This window comes from Saimiri boliviensis, chromosome 8 (assembly GCF_048565385.1).
Source record: "Saimiri boliviensis isolate mSaiBol1 chromosome 8, mSaiBol1.pri, whole genome shotgun sequence".
In the NCBI taxonomy this organism is placed as follows: Eukaryota; Metazoa; Chordata; class Mammalia; order Primates; family Cebidae; genus Saimiri; species Saimiri boliviensis.
In genome coordinates this window covers 1579183-1602549 of record NC_133456.1, presented here as the reverse complement: position 1 = coordinate 1602549, position 23367 = coordinate 1579183, and the positions used below count along the sequence as shown (strand labels likewise).

The 23367-nt window shown below is 40.8% G+C and overlaps 1 protein-coding gene and 1 long non-coding RNA gene across 6 annotated transcripts in view; one reads left to right on the top strand and one right to left on the bottom strand.

Moving 5' to 3' along the window:
• Positions 1-23367, top strand: part of LOC141585312 (uncharacterized) — a 400044-nt gene that overhangs the window by 38281 nt on the left and 338396 nt on the right. The gene's annotated exons all lie outside the window — the stretch shown is intronic.
• Positions 1-23367, bottom strand: part of COL8A1 (collagen type VIII alpha 1 chain) — a 56513-nt gene that overhangs the window by 12233 nt on the left and 20913 nt on the right. Inside the window, exon 1 of one of the 4 annotated variants that reach the window (XM_074403538.1) lies at positions 2047-2865. The exons of 2 other annotated variants lie outside the window; for them this stretch is intronic. In XM_074403538.1, coding sequence (XP_074259639.1) covers positions 2047-2049 — 3 coding nt within the window. In that variant the 5' untranslated portion in view covers positions 2050-2865. Of the gene's footprint in view, positions 1-2046; positions 2866-23367 lie in introns of those variants that run through there. One more of the 4 variants, XM_074403539.1, reaches the window with a different exon arrangement.

Below are 23367 nucleotides of genomic sequence, written 5' to 3'. Positions count from 1 at the left end.
CAGATGTCAACATATGAATTTGGGGGGACATAAACATTCAGTGTACAGCAGCAGGGTAAAGGGTTCGAGAATGACGGAGTAGAAGAGTTCCGATGTTTTTGGAAAGAACGGTAGGGAACAACATCTGAGGAAGTAAATTTTGGATAAAGATGTGAAGGTTGACAGATTTGTCTCTATTAAGACAACATACAGGAAAAAAAGGAAAGAGTCCTGTTTACTACAATGTTAGCTGAAGTTACCTGTCACTTATATAGACTCATTTCAAAAGTATGTTCCTCATCCATGCCTGACCTCATTTTGCATTCTTTATTTACCATAGTCTTTTTTCCTGGAAGATAATTATTATTTTCCTTTTATTTCTCTGTAGATTTCAGTCCTACCATATAGTTTTCTATGGTTGTCATAACAAAGTATCTCAGACTGGGTGGCTCAATGGAAATGACTTTCCTCTCAGTTCTAGAGATAGAGAAGTTCAAGATGAAGATGCTGGCAGAGCTGGGTTCTGCTGGGGCCTCTCTCCTTGGCTTGTAGATGGCAGTTACCTCCCTCTGTCTTCACACAGTCTTTCCCCCATGTGTCTGTGTCCTAATCGTCTCTTCCTTCACCCTAGTGACCTCATTTTAACTTAATTTCCCCTTTAAAGGCTCTATTTTCAAATGCGCTTACATTCTGAGGTACTTGGGGTTCAACATATGCATTCTGGAAGACACAACTCAGCCCATAACACCTCCCTTCCTCCAGACCAACCCTATTTCTGCCTCCTCTGTGAAGCCTCCCCACCTTCTCCATCATCATTATTCTCCCAAAGTTTAAGACAAAGTCAAATGTAATTGTTGACTTTTGTATTAAACTTTAGGAGAATTAAACTTTAGGCTTATATTTTTTTCTTTTCTTTTTTTTTCCCATTAGACTAAACATAATCGGAAGTTTTCTGAGGACAAGAAAAATTTGACTTCTCAATATTTACTGATGTATGCTCACAATCAAAATTCTTAGTGTTGATAGGGGCTTTCAAAAATACCCAATTCAGCTTCATTCCCCATTTAAAATTCTGACTACAGAGGTTGTTGACAGAAAGCCCTCATATTTTTGACTTGGATATTAATAATGATGAGAACATTTGAAAAGCAACTCATTATCTTTTACAATTTTGTTGCTTTTTAAAAATTATTATCTAAGCAACTTTTTTTTTTTTTTTTTTTTGAGACGGAGTTTCGCTCTTGTTACCCAGGCTGGAGTGCAATGGCGCGATCTCGGCTCACCGCAACCTCCGCCTCCTGGGTTCAGGCAGTTCTCCTGCCTCAGCCTCCTGAGTAGTTGAGATTACAAGCACGTGCCACCACGCCCAGCTAATTTTTTATGTTTTTAGTAGAGACGGGGTTTCACCATGTTGACCAGGATGGTCTCGATCTCTTGACCTCGTGATCCACCCGCCTCGGCCTCCCAAAGTGCTGGGATTACAGGCTTGAGCCACCGTGCCCGGCTATCTAAGCAACTTTTAAAGAAACTTACCTTTTTGATTTATATATGGAGGTGCACATGTAGCTTACTGTTAGGGGGTGGGGGGGTGGTAAGGAGGGCACGTTGAGAAAATGAATCCCAAAACTTGGCTATAAGATAAAAGATGGGCACCTGATCTTTTATTGTCATGCTAAGATCATTTTAAAATAAGCCCACCTTAGGGTCAACTGATCAATGATATGTACCTTTGTTGCAAAATTGATTAGTATTAGAGATATTAACAACTCTGTAACTACATTGATCAATGACCCTCAGGTTATAAATATTAATCACTTTTATAAGTAACTCAACATTATCTCAACATTGCTTTTATTTACGGAAAAAAAGTCCCAGGTACTATGCAGTCATGAGCTGCATAATGACATTTCAGTCAGCAAAGGACCATATTTATGCCAATGGTCCTGTAAGAATATAATGGAGCTGAAAAATTCCTGTCACCTAGTTAGGTCTTACTCATCATAATGTCTGTGGTGCAATGCATTTTCTTTTCTATGTTTAGATATATTTAGACGCGCAAATACTTACCATTGTGTTACAGTTGCCCTACAGTATTCAGTACAGTATCATGCTGTATAGGTTTGTAGGCTGGGGTTAAGAGGCTATGCCCCATAGCCTAGGTAGGTACCACGTGCCACCGTCTAGGTGTGTGTAAGTACACTCCATGATGTCTGTACAATGACAAAATCAGTTAATGATGCATATCTCAGAACATATTCCTACTGTTAAATCACATATAACTATACTTCAAATGCATTATATCATTAGTCCCATACCCGTTTCCTGGGTCTTTTTTGACATTACAGTTTGTAATTAATAATGTCCCCATCCTGTGTTTATATGATTGGTTATTTTACTGAAATTCAAGACTGTATACAGTTATTCCTGTTACAGTCCAAGTCAGAAATTGAAAATTGTTGTTTAATGACTTATAGGAGCTGACGTCCGGTATATGAACTGACAGAGCCCCAGCGTTATTTCACGGGGTGTTGATCCGTCTAACTGGGCCGTCACTTCCTCCGTCTTGCCCTCCGAATACCAAGGCCCTCTTTTTGCATGAAATAAGGAATTCTGTTACATAAGACAGGCTCTTGGACAGGCTTCCTCACTCTTCGCTTTTCTGACTAGGAATACAAGCTTAAAGTATTTACTAAGTCACAAAGCCACTGGCAGGGTAAGTGTGCTGAGATGGAGCCCAATATAGTTCAGCTCTGCGGCCCCACCCAAATCTCATTTAAAATTGTGATTCCCAGATGTCAAGAGAAGGGGCCTAGTGGAAGGTGACCGGATTGTGGGAGCGGTTCCCCTATGATAGTGAATCCCCATGAGATCGGATGGTTTAAAAGTGTTTGGCTGTTCCCGCCCCCTGCCCCCATACCTTGCACTTTCTCTCCCTCTCTCTCCCCCCACCCCCCGCCACCTTGTGAAAAGGGTGCTTGCTTCTCTCTCTCCTTCCACCGTGATTATAAGTTTTTTGAGGCCTCCTTAGCCATATGGAACTGTGAGTCAATTAAACCTCCTTTCTTTATAAATTACCCAGTCTTAGGTAGTTCTTTATAGCAGTGTGAAAATGGACTAATAGAGAGCCCAAATAAATAAGCCTGTCAGATTCTGGTCAGTCAATTGCACGGAGGCAGTGGGAAAGACCATCTAATAAACATTCATTGGTTTTGGTCAGTCTGCTTATTTACATCTATCAAGATGGCTACAAATGTAAAGCTGAGCCTAAATTATATACTTCACCAACAAATCCTGAATTCTGCAAATAAGAGCAGCCAGTCACCTCCGCGTACTAACTATAGCAGATAATGACCTCAGGGGAGCAACAAAACCTGAGAAGTCAATTAGGTTGTGCCCCCAGCTCTAAAAATGAGCCACACACATAATGCCTCTGAAACGAATGGCCAGCCACCACATTCCAAAAGTTCTCCAGAGGAGATTTTGCAACATTCCCTAGTAACCAGTTCTAGGATTTCACATTAGATTTCCGAATATTAATCTGAATCTCTTCTGCTGAACTATAAGCTCATTGCCTTTTTTTCCATTCTCAAAGGAGGTGGAAACATCTGCAGAATATTTTTCTTAAAATAATAGCTCACATATTTGAAGTTTACAATTAATTTTTTTGTTTCTCTAACTGGAATAGTGTCAGCTGCTAAACAGTTTATAAAACACATGAGAAAACCCCTAAAAAAACTCTAAAGTAGAATATATTTTTTTTTCTTTTCATAATATGAAAGCGTCATTGTTTTCAGAGCAGAAAATACCTAAGCTTTAGTTCTGACCCAAGTAAGTTACCTGTCCTGACGACATCAGTTCCCCTCATTTGCAGAATGAGAATAATGGCTATATGACTTCAAAGTCCCTTCCACTTCTGAAGTTTTTTTGTAACTGTGAATGTGAAGACCATATCCACACTTCACAGATAAATAATTTTAGGGGCCAGGTGTGGTGGCTCAGACCGCGCTTTGGGAGGCTGAGGTGGGCAGATCACCTGAGGTCAGGAGTTTGAGATGAACCTGGCCAACATGGCAAAACCCTGTCTCTACTAAAAATACAAAAGTTAGCCAGGTGTGGTGGGGCATGCCTGTAATTCCAGATACTCGGGAGGCTACGGCAGGAGAATTGCTTTAACCCAGGAGGTGGAGGTTGCAGTGAGCCGAGATGGTGCCACTGCACTCCAGCTTGGGCGACAAGAGTGAGACTCCATCACAAAATAAATAAATACATAAAATAATAATAATAATAATAAGTAGTAGTTTAGGAACTTAGGTACTCAAGTCTTTGTATGTCGGAAAGTTAGATCAATTTCATACTTGCAGTTACTTTTCAATATTGCACTCTCTTTTCTTACAGTTGGCAATGGAATAAGGATAGGGAGTTTGTACCCCCTCACCCCCTGTAAATATTCCTGTGGTCAAGTAAACTATGCTTGCCCAGAAACCAAAGGAAGAAATAAGAAACATGATTTAGGGACAATAATAATAATAATGCATGCCTTTTTTTCCCTACCACACTCAAAGATTGAATACAAATGTGAAGCTTACTGAGAAACCTTTAAAAAAGTGGCCATAAAAGATAAAAACATCCTACAATGTGTGTGCTCAAAAATTCCTGCAGTCATTCAGCAAATACTGACGTAGGCTTCCAGTCATAAGAATGACAAATACAAAGTATGCATCTTGGAAAGGGAAAATGGGTAGTTAAAGAGTGTGACATAGTCATGTTTTAGGAGCAGCAACACTTTTATAAGAAAAATTGAAGATCTGGCCGGTCGCGGTGGCTCAAGCCCGTAATCCCAGCACTTTGGGAGGCCGAGGCTGGTGAATCAGGAGGTCAAGAGATCGAGACCATCCTGGTCAACATGGTGAAACCCCGTCTCTACTAAAAATACAAAAAATTAGCTGGGCACGGTGGCGCGTGCCTCCAGCTACTCAGGATGCTGAGGCAGGAGAATTGCCTGAACCCAGGAGGCGGAGGTTGCGGTGAGCTGAGATCGTGCCATTGCACTCCAGCCTGGGTAACAAGAGCGAAACTCCGTCTCAAAAAAAAGAGAGAAAAAAAAGGAAAATTGAAGATCTAAAATCCAGAGGCAGCTCTACAGTAAAGTAGGGGATTGTGAGGGCTCCACAAGAATAAAGTCCTTGCCATTTCATGGCCTGGCGATACACAGCAAGGTGAGTTCCTTCTTGCTATGGCTCTAGCAGGACTGCAGATCACTCTTGTTATTTACATGAACAGCTTTCCGCTTTCTCTGCACTAATACAGTTTGTGTAACCAACACAATGCAAAGTAAGTGTTTTCAGGCCTTTTGTAAGGGAGAAAAGTGTGGGGAAATTTTATCTAATGTAATCCATTAAACTGGACATTGTAAAAATATTTACTTAGAGTAAACAGCTACAATGTGTAACATAAAATATGAATTTCATAGTACATTTCTTGGGGGTTCAATTGTTGAAGTTTTATTTAGCTAAGGTTGTTTTGAATCATATAACCCCAAATGACTTCATATTATAAATGAAGCCAAAAGGTTTCTCTCTTACACAGGGAGAACATTAAATCATATCAAAAGCACTTGGAAAATAAAAATAATTATTCAATTTCTTCCAAAATTGCTTCGTCCTACCCCCTCACCCACCGCCTCTCACAGGCATACTCTTAGTCAGAATGGCAATCCTGCTAAAGTTGCAGTATTTAGTTCTGGCAGTTTCTGAATTATAAAAGAACTAAAAAATCTTGACAATTTCTTGGTCAGTGAAAATGTGAATTTGTTCTTTCCTTGTTGCGTGGTTTAAGAGTAGCAGAAATCATTCCATGGGACTGTTCCCAACAATGGATTTAAATTGAAAACAATTTAGTTCTAAACCTAGGCCTAACCCTAAAATACTCAATTGTGATAAATCATCAGCCACAGAGAGGGCAGTCTCTAAAATCCACCGCTTTTCAACCACAGCTCCATCTAGATAATTAGCCTGTGTGCTAACATCCTGCCCTTTGAACAAAGGCAAAGCTCGGAGAGCAACCAAACCACAGCTATCTTGGTATTGGAAGTTCCATTTATTTAAGGGGTGGAATTTATTTTGAGGGATAGAGAGATGGATGTGGTGTCTGTGAGGAAAAATCATAAGGTTTTCACAGTTGATCCACTGAACATTTTTCAAAGAAAAATGGAAGTGGAGAAAGGAAAGGGCAGAGTATTACGTGACAGATGCCAGGTCTTCGGAAAATATCAGTGAAGGAGGCTGAGTATCAAAGACTTTTCTTTTTATGTGCAAAACTCATTGCAAGGCACCACAGCTTACAAGAACATATGGAATTTCATTGATGAACGTGGATCACAAATGTAGGGCACTTAGCTGGAGTTGAGAGACTCAGAGTCTCCTCTGTAATCGTCTCGATCATGATGTCCTTGTAAACCTTTCAGGGCCTCCTTTCACTAAACTGTGAAATGAAGGGAATGAATTAAATGGCAGGTGGGCTTGTGGAAGCCCAATGCCTGGAGGAAGTAGCACGGGGCATGGATGAGGCCAGTTAGCTGGCTAGTGTTTGAGATGAAGTTAGCAACAGCAGAAAGTTTGAACTAAGGTGCTTGAAGTAAATCCTGATTCCATCACTTGTTAGCTGTGTAATCGTAAGCAAGTTACTTAACCTCTCTGTGCCTTGGTTTCTTTTTGATAAATTGCTGCTAATAAAATTACCTGTCTTATGAGGTTGTTGAGAAGATTAAGGGGATTAATACAAGTAAGATTCTTGCAACAGTGTCTAATATAGTAAGCATTTAATAAGTGTTAGCTATTATTTAATTTTTAAATAATGGTGGTGGTGGTGGAGGAGGAGTAGTGGTAATAACAGATGGGATCTTGAGCACACGTTCCATGATACTTCGCTTCAATGCAGTCTTACTATGAAGAATTTGTAAGGTAATCGTTTTTGTTTTTACTCTGCTCAAGACCTGTTTCGAAAACTAGGCTGACCAGTTGTCTCCTGTCTCAAGATTCTTGAGATCAGTGATAACTTTTACTCATTTTCAGGATGCTCATAAGATTCTCTTTATACCTGTGATAAAGGTCCTAGGCTTAGCCTGAGCTGACTGACAGGATCACGGAGGCATTTTTCCAAATCTCATCTGAATATGCAATTTAAGGATTCTCATTGCAAGGAAAAATCTCTGAAGTTCTCTTTGTCCAAACAAAGGCAAGGTAAAGATCGTTTCTAGTAAGTGAGTAACAAATACTGTGTCTGCTTGCCCACTTCAGGGCAGCGCTTCTCCCACCTGTTCGCTACCTGCAAACGGTCGTTAAAGGCTGGATCTCTTCCTGCCTCCTTTGCTTCAGAAAACTGGCCACTCAGGGGAGCCTTCTTTATATTGACTGCAAAGGGCTTTGGCTTTGAAATTCGAACGGAAGACATTTCTACCAGGTGATAGCGGCAAGTTGCCCTTGTGGGAGTAACTGCAGAATTTAGACTTTTACTGCCGAAGGAAGTAAAATCCACAAGTAATAATATATATAAACCTTTAGGTTGGCAAAATCATCAGCTTACAATCACTTTTTTTAGCTTTGTCTTTCCATGCTATTTTGGGGGACTTGAATAATAATATTGCCACAATAAACATTTATTTAGTGATTACCATTTTTCAAGAGTTATGTCTAAAAGATTCATTCCTCACCCTTAGAACTCTACATCACTGAGAACTACTTTGAGTTTTGTGTATGCAAAAAACACAGACTCAATTCAGTATATACTTCTTTTTATACATAGTGAAAAGTAGTATCCTCACAGCTAAAATGCCAAATAAATCTCAAACAATATTTAGCCATAGGCATTTGCTGAAATATGAAAGGTTAATTTCCCCTCAAGTGAAGCAAATCTGTAATGCATTTTATTTTGATAAACTAATTCTTAGTCATGAATTCTAGAAGCTGGTTTCGGGAAGGACATGCCATGTAACAGCTCACTCAAGTGTCTGGAGAAATAGAATCAGACCTTTATCTTTGGGAATTCTCTTTGCACTTTGTTCGTAACTGTGCACAAAGTCATCTTGACAAATGCTTGTCAGATGGCACCATTTTCATCCTGCCTACGCCTTTTCTAAGTGTTGCAGTACAGTCTTGATAGTGTGATGGCTGAGAGAGCACCCAAACACTGGGTCCATGTTTCTCTTCCCCCTGCCTACTGTTTTCATTCTCACTCTCTTGATTTTGTGTGTTGAGGTCTCCTGCCAGCTTGCAAGAATGGAAAATCTTACATAATAGCCATTCTTCCTTAGAAATTAATAACGCATGCTATTTTTTATTTGAAAAGCCTGTAAAGAAAGATGAAGGGTTGACAGTTGGTAAAATATTCTTGAGATCGGTGATAACTTTTACTCATTTTCAGGATGCTTGTTCACATTCTCTTTATACCTATGATCAAGGTCTCAGGCTTACCTTGAGCTGAATGACAGGATCACGGAGGCATTATTTTAAATCCCCAGTGTGAATATGCAATTTAAGACTTCTCATTGCAAGGAAAAAATCTCTGAAGTTCTCTCTCTCTCTTCAAAAGTAACCTCTGAGACCCATTTCCTTGTTTGTAAAACCAAGACTGTTGGACTAAGTGACCCCTAATGTTACTTTTAGGTCTAAAAACTCGCTGTCCTTGGCCCTACCTATCTGAGTCATTTTATTGTTGTTGTCTTTAATCATGACAGTGACTGGTCAGTGAGGCAGTAGGTTATTGGAGGCAGTAGGTTATTGGAGTTGAGTATTAACATGAAATGCGATAGGTGTTGAGAAAAAGGAGGGGGCATAGACGTTTTATTATTTCATATTCATGTGAACGCCTCAATGGCAGTTTGCGAAGTTTCGTAATTCTTTTCTCTGCGGCGGTCTGTGTTGGGGGCCCCGTCCTTACCACAGATTTCTGTCTCCTTGCTGTGGAAACCAGCCAAGGATACATTACTGACCACCTGCTCGCTTTCTCACACAAGATGTCTCCCCAGACTTATTTTCTTTGCTTTTCACTCCTGCTGGTTTATAGCTTTGCCTTATGTAGTAATAAAACTCTTTGAGAGTTCTCTTAAGGATGAATTAATGCCACTTAAGTATATTTCCGTTAGCTGCCCTTTGATGGTTCTGTTTAAAAATAAAGGGAGAATTGGGGCAGCTTGGTTCTTATTGAAATTTTCCTTCCTCTTGCTTTAAAGTTACCACTCCTCAGAAACAGTTACACTCCAAGAGAGTGTAGAAAAATGTCTTAGAAAAATGTCTGGGAAATAATGTCAGAAGACAAACTTACCATCTTTCCGTATTTCTTTTCCCCTTTGGAAAGATATTTACGCTATAAAGAGACCCAGCTCAGCCTGTGTGAGCTTTCCTTGTATTCCTTTAAATACCAGAAAGTGTGTCTGAATTCCAGAGGAGCAGAGTGCAATCTTGTTCTCTGCCCTAATAGCAAACAGATTAAGGTTTGGTTGTCATGATTCCATTTCTACTTAGTGTAGCCTGCAATTTATTTTACTGTCCCTATCTTTTATATTTTATTCATTCATCTGAATCTCACAATTCTAACTCTGAGAGTCAGGAAATAGGGCGTCTGTCCTGAGCTTGCCACCAGCCTCTGTGACTCAGCTTCTGTAGGTTTCTGACTTCTCTGCTGTAAAACAGTAATAGAATCTGGGTATTGAGGAAGAGAGTCCCCCAAGAGAGGCACTACTCTCTAGTGAAGTATAAGGTTGAGACCTACTGGGCTGCATTCCCAGGAGGTTCTTACGCACAGGGTGTGATAGGAGGTTGGCACAAGATACAGGTCACAAGACCATGCAGATAAACAGGTTGTGGTGAAGAAGCCAGTTAAATCCCATCAAAACCAAGATGGTGATGAAAGTGACCTCTGCTCTCTATATGCTAGTTATAACGCATTAGCATGCTGAAGGACACTCCTGCGAGCACGGTGACAGTTTACAAATGCCATAGCAATGTCAGGAAGTTACCCTATATGGTCTAAAATGGGGAGGAACCCTCGGTTCTGGCAATTGCTCACCCCTTTCCCAGAAAACTCATGAATCCACCCCTTGTTTAGCATCTAGTCAAGAAATAATTATCTCCCCGAGCTGCTGCGCTGCCTATGGAGCAGCGATTCTTTTATTCCTTTACTTTCTTAATCAACTTGCTTTCACTTTACGGATTTCCCTCAAATTCTTTCTTGTGCAAGATCCAAGAATCCTCTCCCGGGGTCTGGATTGGGACCCCTTTCCAGTAACGTTTTCATTTATTCCTTATTTTATTTTCTTACAAAGTGAAACTAACCAGGGGACATTCAGTGAAGACCGGGGCAGTGTTCGTGACCCATTCCCCTGAGCTCATGATCACACACCACTTTAGATTTCTTGTTTATCCCATTCAACAAACATTTTTGAACTACCATGCTAAGAGCTGGAGAGGATTCAAGCACAACTTAAAGGTCACTTCTGACTCAACGTCAATCCAAGGCAAAGACGGACGTGAAAAAAAAATACCAAGAAACCAGTCCTGCTTCCTCATCAGGCTTTCTGTTTTCCCCCTTTTCTCGTCTACCTGTGGTTTCCCTGATTTCTTTGCTCTTTCCCAGGTTTCTGAGTCCCATCTGGTGTTTACAATTTCATCAGATCATTTTGAACTAACACAGGAAAGACTAATGTCGTTCAGAGGCCACAGAGGGACACTGAGTCAAAATCATCCCCCTCACTGGTTCAGGGGCTGACTTCCTGTAAGCAAGAAGGAAATGCCCATGTGAGATAAGTAGGGTGGCATTTAAACTCCAAGTACCTCCTCCATAGGTCTGCTGCGTGCCTGAAATTTCTATTAACGTTCCAGGATTGTAAGCAAACAAAATAAGGAATGAATGAAAATAGTCCACTAGACAGTAGTAGTGCCTCTTTTGGAGGGATCTCTTCCTCAAAACCCAGATTTTATTACTATCTGGCAGCAGAAAAGCCAGAATCCTACAGAAGCTAAGTGACTTACCCACAGTCCAAAGGTTTGGATGACAGGTGATTGATGTATATATAATGGAGAACAGGGCCCAAGGAACTGGGACTCAGGACATTTAGGAGTATTTGGCCTGGGGCAGTCTGGGAGGTGTGGGTGGATTGCCCTGGCTGGGAATGGGTAGAGAATAATATGGAGGTAGAAGGTAATAGGAACCCTATGGAAGTCTAGCCTCACCACAAAGCCTCTCTTGCAATTCCCGGGAAGAAAGGCTGGCCATCATGGCATGATTAATTTGTGTCTACCACATTACCATTTAGAGGCAAGAGTTAATATATTCAAGAGGAGTCTCCTGCAGCCTGCCCTCCCCAGACAGGAGTTGACCTCCACCAAAGCTCCATGGAAACTGGTTATAGTTTATGCTTAAGATGAACCATCCTGGTCATGGCAAGGCTTGGACCCCAGCCCTCTTTTCCCACATGATGCCAAAGAGGGGGTCTTGTGCTTCCCAAACATGCACATGGAGGGGGCAAATCCTGCCACTAGCCCACCATGTTAAATAGCTGGAGTTATAAGACTTGGACCTCATATGCCAGATGGGCGAGCACCAGACAGCCTGGTGCTTTCTTCAGCCACAGCTGATGAGTGTGAGTGGCCAGGAAGGCTGGAGCCCAGGTCTGCCATGTCATGTTGCTGTTTTATCCCTGATCACATGAGGGAGATGGCTGAGGCTTCTCTAATCATGTAGTTTAAATGCTTTACAGTCCAAGGGGCAGAAGCCCTCTCATGGCATCTGAATTTCAGACCTGCCGGATTGTTGTGCATGACAACATTCCTAGCCCGGAATGTGCCCACCTAACCAGGAATCCTCACACCCACTACTGTTTCTTCCTCTATAAATTTTCCCTAATAAACATTGCTTGGCCATTTACTTTTGTTTGGTTCAGCAACGTCCAGATCTGTTCCAGTGCTCAACTTGGAGATTGGAGATCTAAGATTAGAGGAATGCAGATAAATTCTTTCATCCATTAATTAACTCATTGATGACTTTTTTCAGTACACAGCAAGTGCTGAGACACAGCAAGTGCTGGAGACTCAGTAATGAGTAGAGAATGAGGCTCCTGTCCTGGAATGACTCACAGTCTAGAGGGGTTGCCTGTCTGAGGAGTTCACTGCTCGGACTCCTTCCCTGTGCCAGTTCCCATCTCTGTGAAATGAGTAACAGGGAAACATTCAACTGTTCATGTGTGTGGGGCTGGATATGAGCAGCCCAGCACACATGTTGGGCTTGGATAATAGTTGCCAACATTTTTACAAGCTCGTGCTGGCTTCCCTCCATCTCTCAGCATGTGATTAGGCCTCTTCTGCTCTCCAATCCTTGATGTGTATCCATAAAAAACAAACATTTTAATATCAGTCTGAATAAGACTTGCAAAGAATACAAATAGAAGACATTGCGTAGCAAACATAAATAGCTTTTGAATGATCTCTATGAGTTATCTGGCCTTATACAGGTGCACACTGAAAAAAATGAGTTATACATAAGAACCCTGAGGCAGGCTAAACATTACTAAATATACATATTTTTTGGCATATAATGACATTCTGGATTTTTTTTTTTTTTTAGAGGAACCATACTAGATTCTTATTGTTGCATTATACTTGTTCTGGTTTCTAACACAATAAAATAACACCATAACATATGAAGAAAATTCTTTTTTAAAAAAATATATGTCTATTGGGCCAGATGCATTGGCTCATGCCTGTAATCCCAGCACTTTGGGATGTCAAGGGGGAAGAGTGCCTGAGCTCAGGAGTTTGAGACCAGCCTGGCCAACATGGTGAAACCCTAGTAGTAAAAATACAAAAATTAACCAGGCATGGTGGTGGGCATCTATAATCCCAGCTGCCTGGGAGGCTGAGGCAGGAGAATCCCTTTAACTCGGTAGGTGGAGATTGCAGTGAGCCAAGATTGCCTTGCTGCATTCCAGCCTGGGTGACAGAGCAAAACTCCGACTCAAAAAAAAAAAAAAAAAAAAAAATATATATATATATATATATATATATATATACATATACATATATGACTATCATCTACTTACCTATCTATTCATTTTCTAACCTATCATTTCTCTCCCCTGCATAGTTATCAATGCGGGCTTGGTGATACAGAAACACAGGATAAGCTATGCATGGTTCCGAGTTCTGATTGGATATACAAGTGGATATTTCCAGCATTCATTAAAGTACCTTTTGGTTAAACACATAGAATATAATTATATGTTATAATTTACCTAAAGCTTTTTCTTCAAAGACCTCAAATTGCTACAAAGTCACTTTTAAAATAAAGATCCCCACAATAAAGATCCTATGTGAATAGAAATCATAGCAAGTGAACGCTTTGTCTTGTCCTACTCATGAAACACACAGGTGTAGATCACAGAGGAGAAACATCATACTAAAATGCAGTGATATCCTGTGAGAGGAGGGTTTGGCTCACTCTTGGCTGCCATTCCCCTTAAAAACCCAAAAGAGCCCGCTCACTATGACATGGAAGCTAGGCATTAAACTGTAGCTGCCATGGCCTACCTTGAAGTCTTGTTATTAATAACAGTTCAAACAACACATATTTTGTGAGGGCTTAGACTTTTTTTTTTTTTTTTTTTTTTGAGACGGAGTTTCGCTCTTGTTACCCAGGCTGGAGTGCAATGGTGCAATCTCGGCTCACCGCAACCTCCGCCTCCTGGGTTCAAGCAATTCTCTTGCCTCAGCCTCCTGAGTAGCTGGGATTACAGGCACGTGCCACCATGCCCAGCTAATTTTTTGTATTTTTAGTAGAGACGGGGTTTCACCATGTTGACCAGGATGGTCTCGATCTCTCGACCTCGTGATCTACCCGCCTCGGCCTCCCAAAGTGCTGGGATTACAGGCTTGAGCCACCACGCCCGACCTGGGCTTAGACTGTTTCAAACACTTCAAGACTCTATTGAAAATGACTATATTCAGTCACAAACTCTGAATAAAGGTTTACTAAGTTCCAACACTGCACTAGATGCTTTACATAAATTACTCCATTTAATACAATCCCAGTAACATTGGGAGGCAGTTACTATTATTATAATCATATTGAAGACAAGGAAATGAGGGCCCAAAGTGGTTAAACCATTTGCCCGAGGTCATCACACAGCTAGTAAGTAGCACATAGTAGGATTTGAATCTGCTGGTCTAACCCCAAGGGCCTCACTCTTCAATATAACTCTGGATTCAAGTCACTGGAAGACTACAAGGCATCAGGGCCTCGTTGTTATGTAGGAGTTTGTTCCCATTCGTACAGACATTGCCAGGCTGGCCACATCCTCTCCAGGAGACCACGAGACACACTCCTTATGAGTTCTGGGCATTGTTCTGTGAGCCCTGGATCCTTCGGCATCCCCCCCACGCTGCTTGGGATTACTCCTTGATATCTTCCACATAAGCCGGTTCCTCATTTCAATAAGATCTAATTTTATTTAATTCTGCCTCGTATCGCTTCATTTCTAATACACGACTTTATTTTTTAGAGCAGTTTTAGGTTTACAGGAATACATGGGAAATTACGAAGTTCCTGTATATTCCTCCTACCCCGGCACTGGCACAACCTCCCGTTGTGAACATGCTGCCCTGGAATGGTGCATATGTTGCACATGATGAACACACACTGAAACGTCATTATCACCCAAAGTCCATCTTACATTAGCACTGTTGGTGTTGCATGTTCTGTGGGTATTCACAAATGGATAATAACATGTATCGTACTGAGTACTTTCACCGCTCTAAGAATCCTTTGTGCTCTACCCGTTCTTTCCTCCCTACCCAACCTCCCCAACTCCTGAAAATCCCCATCTTTTTACTGTCTCCATAGTTTTGCCTTTTCCAGAATAATACCATATGTAGTCTTTTCAGATTAGCTTCTTTATTTAGTAATATGCACTTAAGATTCCTCCATGTCTTTTCATGGCTTGATAGCTCCTTTGTTTTTAGCACTAAATAATATTCTATTGTCTGGATGTACTATTTTTTATGGATGTGATCTTAAAGCCACAGTTTGGGCTTCCCGAAATTCTCCTCTGACTTAAGAAAAAATGCATATGGGCTCTGCTAGGTAGTAAGTGGATACTTTAACAGACGAACATTGAAAGGTATTCATGATTGACAATGGTATCATTGGATTACTCCAGGATAAAACAGTTAGGTTTTACTAGAGTTCTGGTCACTCAAGGAGGAATTTGTGAGCGGGAAGCCCAGGAGTGTGAGGCTCATTCAGAGGACCTTTGAGGGAAGGTGGCTTTTTAATGTCCCCAGATGACACCATATAGACTAGACACCTTATCCTACAGAGGGGATGAGCTAAGATTCCTGGAAAACCTAGCCATACCTGGTATTACACTGTGGGTCCATTAGCATCTTCACAGTTAACATCCTGGGATCTGCATGAATGGAAACCACGGAAGAGACACTGACTTATTCTCAGCTGCACAGAATTAAAATCACAAAACTAGCTTGATGAGCTAGCTTCCTAGCTAGCTGTTTTGCAGAAAGCACACTAGGCTTGAGGGGCATTGATTTCAAATGGAGTTGATGTTGCTTGGCATCTTCTTCGTCAGAATGTATTAAAATATACCTTTTTGCCTCACCTAATTAATGATGGTCATTATAGACCTCTGAAATATCCTCAAATGACTTCTTAATCATTACATTTAACCTAGTGATGTTAAAATTAAACTTCTAGTCAGAATTAGTATATTTTAAGTTACAATTATCCAAAAATTGGTCATCAGTCTATGTATAATGTGATAAAATAATTATTCATGAATGTATTTAACTTTATTAAAGTGTGATTATATGAATATTCTCTCTTACTTAACAAATGTAAATCAGGTCACAGCATTATTTTCAGAAGCCTCCAATACTTTCCTATTATTCTTTGAATAACATCCAGACTCCCTTCGATGACTTACAGATCCCTATCTTGTCTGACCTTTCCTGTCCCTAATTCCATTTCCACCTGTTGAATAAGCTTCAGCCACACTGACCTTCTCTCTGTTCTTTGGATTCATAATTTGGTTCTGGCAGGGCCTTTGGGCATGCTGTTTTTCTGCCCAAAAGGTCTTTTTCCAGCTCTGCACATGAATAGCCCCTTTGCATGTCATGCAGGTATCAGTAAAATGCTGTCTCTTCGGAGAAGACTTCTTTGACCACTCTGGCCAAGGCAGTGCCCAAACCCAGTCACTCTCTATCACATGGTTTTGTTCATAGCATACTCAGTAGCTGAAATTATCCTGCTTATTTGATTTATTCATTGCCTATCTCCTCTGCTATGTCTTTAAACTCCGTGAGAGAAGGGACCTGGCCTGTCTTATAACCGTGCTGTTTCCCAGGGGCTGGTAAATAGTAGGTGCTCCAAAAAATGTGGCAGAAAATGATTGAATAGATGACACCATGGATGCTAATCACTGTCCTTTGAGTATGACTCTGTGCCTTGTGAGTATGGATGTATATGTGTGTACCTCTTGGTAGAACACATTTACATTCTGTCTTTTGTAGTCACTTGTGATATGAGGAAACACTGGCTATCTTTTATTTCCACACTCTTCAGTGCTTAGCACAACATTTACACATGGTAGTTGAGAATACGTTTTTGAGTGAATGGATAAGTTTGTAGGCAATGCTGATGAATCTCTTTAAAAAACAGGCTATGCCATTTTGGCGTTGATATCATGAAGGACACACTACCCTACAATATGATACCTTGGCATACTGAGTATTTTAAGGTGAAGGAAATTGAGAAAACCTCAGAAGCAAGAAGGTCACTCTTTGACCTTCTCCTGCCTTTGTCCCTGAAGTGAGCCTTAAAAGAATTCTCTGACCTACCCCTCCTGAAAGTATGTCATCAGACCCTTATGCCAGCCATGTTCTGGCCTAAACCCAGAGGCCATGGAGAATGAAACAAACAGGCCTTGCTAAGTTCCCATTTACCACCAGTTAATTACCAGTAGACCATATCCTTTTCTTCCCTAATCATACTTCTGCACAGCAGTTCATAAAAATGTTTGTCCTGAGTCTGTGGGTCTTCATTTCTGAAGGCTCCTATGTCACATATAACTTATATTAAATAAATGTGTCTGCAGAAGCTTAAATCAAAACAAGAAATTGTATGATTTTCTCTTGACAATCTGTCTTTTGTTACAGGGGTCCCAGCCATGAAACTTACAATGGGTAAGGAAAAGATATTCCTTTGTCTCTTCTGTAGCATATAACAGCATGATGCTGATATTGTGAATGCTGCTCTCTAGTGAAGCTTCAGTGACAGGACACTGTCTCAGTAGCCCTCTGAAGTCCCTGCTTTTTGGAAAAGTCTTCTTTGCCAAGGAGCACATGAATAATTGACAGGCTGCCAAGGAGGCAGATAGCAGAACATCTTCCGTTATCAACAACTAGAAACCTTGTCAGTCCAATATCCCTGGTAAAATGATGGCAGTCTATGTCAGGGGTTAGCCCCGTGGCTCTTGTCATTTGGGAAATGCTCGGAGGATAGGATAAGGACCGACATTTATTAGATGCCCTTCGTATGCCAGGCAGTGTGTTTGGTGTCAGACATACATCACCTTATTTAATTGTGATAATACTCTCATGGAGAGTTGTCCACTTAAAAAAAAAAAAAAGATGAGGAGCCAGATGCAGAATATTAAGCTACTTACACAATTGTACATACCTGATATTGACAGAGCTAGGATTTCAGCCTTTTCCTGACTCTAAATGCTGGGCTCTTTATACCACAGGCACCATAAAAGCAAGCAAATAACAAAATCCCTTTCTATGTGATTCATTTGGGTTAACAAAACTCTCTTCTGAAACGCAAGTACTCGCTGATAGAGTTATCCTACTAAGTCAGGCGTCCCCAAACTTTTTACACAGGGGGTCAGTTCACTGTCCCTCAGACCGTTGGAGGGCCGCCACATACTGTGCTCCTCTCACTGACCACCAATGAAAGAGGTGCCCCTTCCTGAAGTGCGGCGGGGGCCGGATAAATGGCCTCAGGGGGGCCGCATGGGGCCCGCGGGCCGTAGTTTGGGGACCCCTGGTCTAAGTCATTCACACACATGAATAACTTAGAATTCGCATGTGTGTGAGTAACTTTGATAAGATTAACCTTTATGCCTTCTTTAATGGAGATCATTGTCCCAGTGAGAAGATACCAGTTGGAATGAAAAGCAGACAGATGGAGAGTTTCTGAGACTACAGTCCCTCAGGGAGGAAGACCTCAGGTAGAGTTAGAGACTGAGGACAATAAGAAAGGTGAAGGTGGTGTCCAAGGACTGCACTGGCCTGGCTCTGCACTAACATTTTCTGTCAGGTACTCAGAAGGCTGTGATGGGTAAGATGGTCAGTGTATGAGAGCCAGCATAGAAGGAAATTGACGTGTATGAGATCTAAGGCAGACCCTAAGCTTCAGTGCTGCTTCTGCCCCTCATGGTCTGTGTGACCTTGGTCAAGTCACTTACCCCACGCTTTTCACCTATAAAATGGTGGTATCTAGTAATACACATTACACTTGGGTGCTATTAAGGGAAATGAGATTTCTCCATATATAGTGCTCTGAAAAGTGCCTGGTAGCTAGTGATTCATAAATGTCAGCCCTTAGTATGCAATAGCCATACCATCTGACAGTCCTATTTGGCCATCAGCAGATTACAAATCCCATGTGATTATTCCAGTACATATAAAATCAGACCAGGTGATTTGGAGCTTGATTGTAGGAACAACTATGCAAAAAAGAAAAAAAAAAATTCTTTCAGTGTTCCTTAGCTTTCAAGAGTTTGGGATATGGGAGCCTCATATCCAGGAATGCAGGACCTTTCTGACTAAAAGGAATGTTTATTTTGCCCTTACAACTCTGCTAATAATTTGCCTTAATGTACCCAGTTATGGTTTTATTTTGAATTTGAAATGGATTAGTTATATGTTGATCTCAATCAAATGTTACTTTTATGCAGACAAGCTTCCATTGTATTTTACTGTTTAAGACAATCTGCTTATATCACATTCAACAGGAGAATGGGGCGATATTCTTGTTCCAGGCCCAGGGATTTGATATAATTCTTTTAGTGGTAGTTTCTCATGCTGGTTCTGAAAAATAGGACTTTATTATCATTAGTATTATCTTTACTTCTCACTTCCTTATTATGGGGCATTTGCTTTGTTTTTTATAATATCTTGCCCCTCTGTACCTTGCTGCATGCTGAGACTCAGAGGGTCAGTGGCAGGATGCCTTATATGTTGATCCACTTTTTGGTAATCAGCTAAAAGGGTGATGATGGGCTGCAATATAGTTGGGTTGCAGCAAAACATTCATCCTAATGAAATGTGACTTTGTGAAAGAAATGCTCCTAATCCTCTCAAGTACTGAGCCAGGTCATCACGGGAAAATGAAAGGTATTTGAGGTTTCTTTCTTTTTACAAAAAAACATGTTGGGTCCACCAGCTGTTACCAAGAATATTAATAAAAATCTTGTCAGCTTAGAGTTATTGCTGTTCCTGAAGAAAAGATAAATGTATGTCTTTTTAAATCGGGACATATGAGGTTTTAAAAATATTGTTGTAGACTTCTGCTGGCTACATTTCCTTAGCCCTTTTCCAAGCTTTGGGCTGGAGAAACTTAAAAATGTCTGTGGGCCAAAGTTAAATATTAAATGAAAACCTTGTGTCTGAGGAGCTCTAGGATTAATAAATGGTGGCAAAATAGGTAAGATTCCAAAGAATCAGAGAAAGAAAGCTCTCAAAGGAGTGAAGTTGTATTGTAAACAGTATCTCCTTCTGAGCTGTAGAATCAAACCTATAGGGAAAAGATGAATTACAGAGTATTTCAGGCTTGGAGGAGGCACCATCTCTTTGAAGGTGTCACGGGGCTACACTTACTATAGTTAAGGTAGAATGCAAAAACATGTCTGAAGGAGCCAAGAGTTAATGCTTTACACAAATATGTGACGCAATATCATAAGAGAGTCTCCCTCCCCTAAGGACATCATCTTTAACTGTCAGTAGTACTAGCTTCTGAGAGTCAACTCATTATGATGGTGAATATTAATTTTAATAGAACCACATTTTTCCTTGAGGTTATTTTCTTTCTCGAATAAAACACTAGGGGAAAATGAAGTATTGTTAAAGGATTATATAATGAAGCAGGAATACAAAAGTTTACTTTTCCTTTCCCAGATAATTGTAGTGATAATTTGCTTCCCAGCCTTAAGTGCATGGATTGAATGAGCTGTTGAGTCTCAGGTCTTCCTTCCCAAGTATGCCTCAGGGACTGAGGATCATGTGCTGTAGGATGGCCTGCAAGGTGGAAAGACCCTACGAGCTGCAGAGTCTTAGCCACCTGGATTTGGATCCTGGCTTTGCCACTGACCAGCTGTGTAACCTTAGGGAATACACAGACATAGCTTAGCATGAAAAATGGGAATAATAATACCTTTGGGGATCATATTTGGTAACACTTGCTGAAGCCTGACAACTAGCAGAAACTCAACAAAGGGTAGCTTGACTACAGTACATAGCCTTTGTATTCTTGCCATTACTGTGGTTCCAGGATCCAACAACAGGATATTAATATTCTTTTTACCAACCAGTTCTGGTACCTTAGGCACATCTATGAACAAAATTATCTTTAAAATTATTAACATCTCCTGGGTTTGCTGAGTTAACATTTGATGTATAAATACTATATATTAGCCTAAGAAAGAAAATAACTGTGGTCACAACCACTTTATGTTGCATTGAATGGTGGTTAGGACACTTTGCTGAAATTGGAATGTAATTTTAATATTTTTGATTAGGCATCAGAAGAGAAATCTGTTGTGTTAGAAAAGATAATGGTATTAAAAACGTGTAGTGGCCGGGCTCCGTGGCTCACACCTGTAATCCTAGCACTTTGGGAGGCCGAGGTGGGTGGATCACGAGGTCAAGAGATCGAGATCATCCTGGTCAACATGGTGAAACCTCGTCTCTACTAAAAATACAAAAAATTAGCTGGGCATGGTGGCACGTGCCTGTAATCTCAGCTACTCAGGAGGCTGAGGCAGGAGAATTGCCTGAGCCCAGGAGGCGGAGGTTGCGGTGAGCCGAGATCGCGCCATTGCACTCCAGCCTGGGTAACAAGGGCGAAACTCCGTCTCAAAAAAACAAAAAACAAAAAAAAAAAAACAAAAACCAACAACAAAACAAAAAAGCAAAAAAAAACATCTAGTAACCATGAAATGTTAACATTCTTATGTTGGGTGTCAAGAACATAGATTTGACCAAAAGGAGTTACAAGACCAGTTGAGCATTACTCTGGTTACAGGGATCCCTGCCTTGCGCCAATGATACCAATGACATAAACTAGAACTAGATGTAGTGTGAGAAGTGTTTCAAGCTTTACCTTGAAAAAGGCCTGGGGAGGAATTTGGGAGGGGTTTGTACAGCAGATGTTAACATCACAAAAGAAGGAATTTGGCCTCCAAAAAGGATTAAACTGTTGCATATGCTTTAAAACATCTTGGATACCACAGTCCTGCTATAACTCCCTCTGGCTTCATTGTAGAAAGTGTAAACAAAAAAAAGACATGATTGTGGATTCTCATTGTATTCCTTGTTTAGCTAGATATCCTTTGCTGAAAGGATGGGATGTTGGCCGGGGACTGTGAAGTTCATTCTCTTGCTGTTGGTTGATGTGAGTTTGAGCAGTTGTACCAGACTGGAGCTAAAATTGAGGTCTCTGCTTCGTTTTATTCTGAGAAGGGTGGAGCTTCCTCTAAGACAGAGGAGAATAGTGAGTCAGCGGGTAACTGTGATATCCAAGACCATTTCTCTGTGAGCCATTTCATAATGTAACTTGTTACACTGCCCACAGTTGGTGGCCAATGCAGTATGTATCATATTCTTATTCCTTATTGTATCCTCTTGGATATTTTTTTCTGTTAACTATTATTATTAATAACTGTTCTCTTAATAACCATAAAGAGAAAGTCTGGTTAACTACTTCATCAATCCCTTAAAAAGTGCAACTATTTTATGTGTTGAATGGTACCATATTAATACTTGAATTATGGGATGGTTTGACATGACAGCTAGCATTCATGGAGAACTTACTATTGGCCAGACACTGTTGAAAGCACTTTACATTGATTAATTGATTTAAGTGCCTATATTGGTTAACTCGTTTAATTCTTAGAAAAGTCTGCCTGACAGCTACTACCACAATTATTTCTACTTATCTGCATCAAACTCAAGGCGTAGAGGTTTTAAATAGCATGTCAAAAGTCCTACAGTTAGTAAGTAATAGGACTGGAATTTGAACTCAGGGAATCTACCTCCAGGTTCTAAGCACTTAACTACTACAACATATTACCTGTTTGAATGGAAACTTTGAATATTGAATAGATCGTGTTATACACACACACACATGCACACACACACACATATATGTACAGGTAAACATACATACTTTTCATATTCATGCAACTCACAATTGAATTTGAAATTTTATACAAATGTTGTTATGCTCTTTAAATTCATTGAGCTGCCAGGTTAAAACTCAGAGTTATTGAAGAATACAACAGGACTTTATTCATATCAAACACCGCATGTTCTCACTCATAGGCGGGTGTTCAACAATGAGAACACATGGACACAGGGAGGGGAGCATCACACACTGGGGTCTGTTGGGGGGAAATAGGGGAGGGACAGCGGGGGGTGGGGAGTTGGGGAGAGGTAGCATGGGGAGAAATGCCAGATGTAGGTGAAGGGGAGGAAGGCAGCAAACCACACTGCCACGTGTGTGCCTATGCAACTATCTTGCATGTTCTTCACATGTACCCCAAAATCTAAAATGCAATAAAATAAATTTAAAAAAAAATCTCTGGATACCTCTTACATGCAAAGAACTCTAATTTAAATTAGGAAACAAAGAAAAGTAAGTCACAATCTCTAATGTTTTGTGAACCTTAAGAAGATAGGAAAATTCTCGTGCACAAAACTTCTCTTTAAAAAGTTCAGTTAGGTATGGAGAGAATTTCACGGTGATACGGTTTTCCAGGCCTCTGGTGGGTGTGATGGTCACTGGGCCTGGAAGGAGGAGGCTGTTTTTAACCATAGAGAAAGCAAGAAATCCTGCATCAGCCAAAGAGACAGTTCTAGGTCAAATGTCCAACTGCTTGAGTCAACTGCCTGGTTACTTGGGGAAGCCTAGCAGAGCAGATGGTGACCAGCTGGCTGAGCTGGCTAGTCCTTGGGTGGTAGATCACCTCAAGAGGCAGAACATGGTACTGGGTGCATGGATTCCAGAGCCACACTGCTTGGGTTAAAATCCCAGCTCTGAACCCTA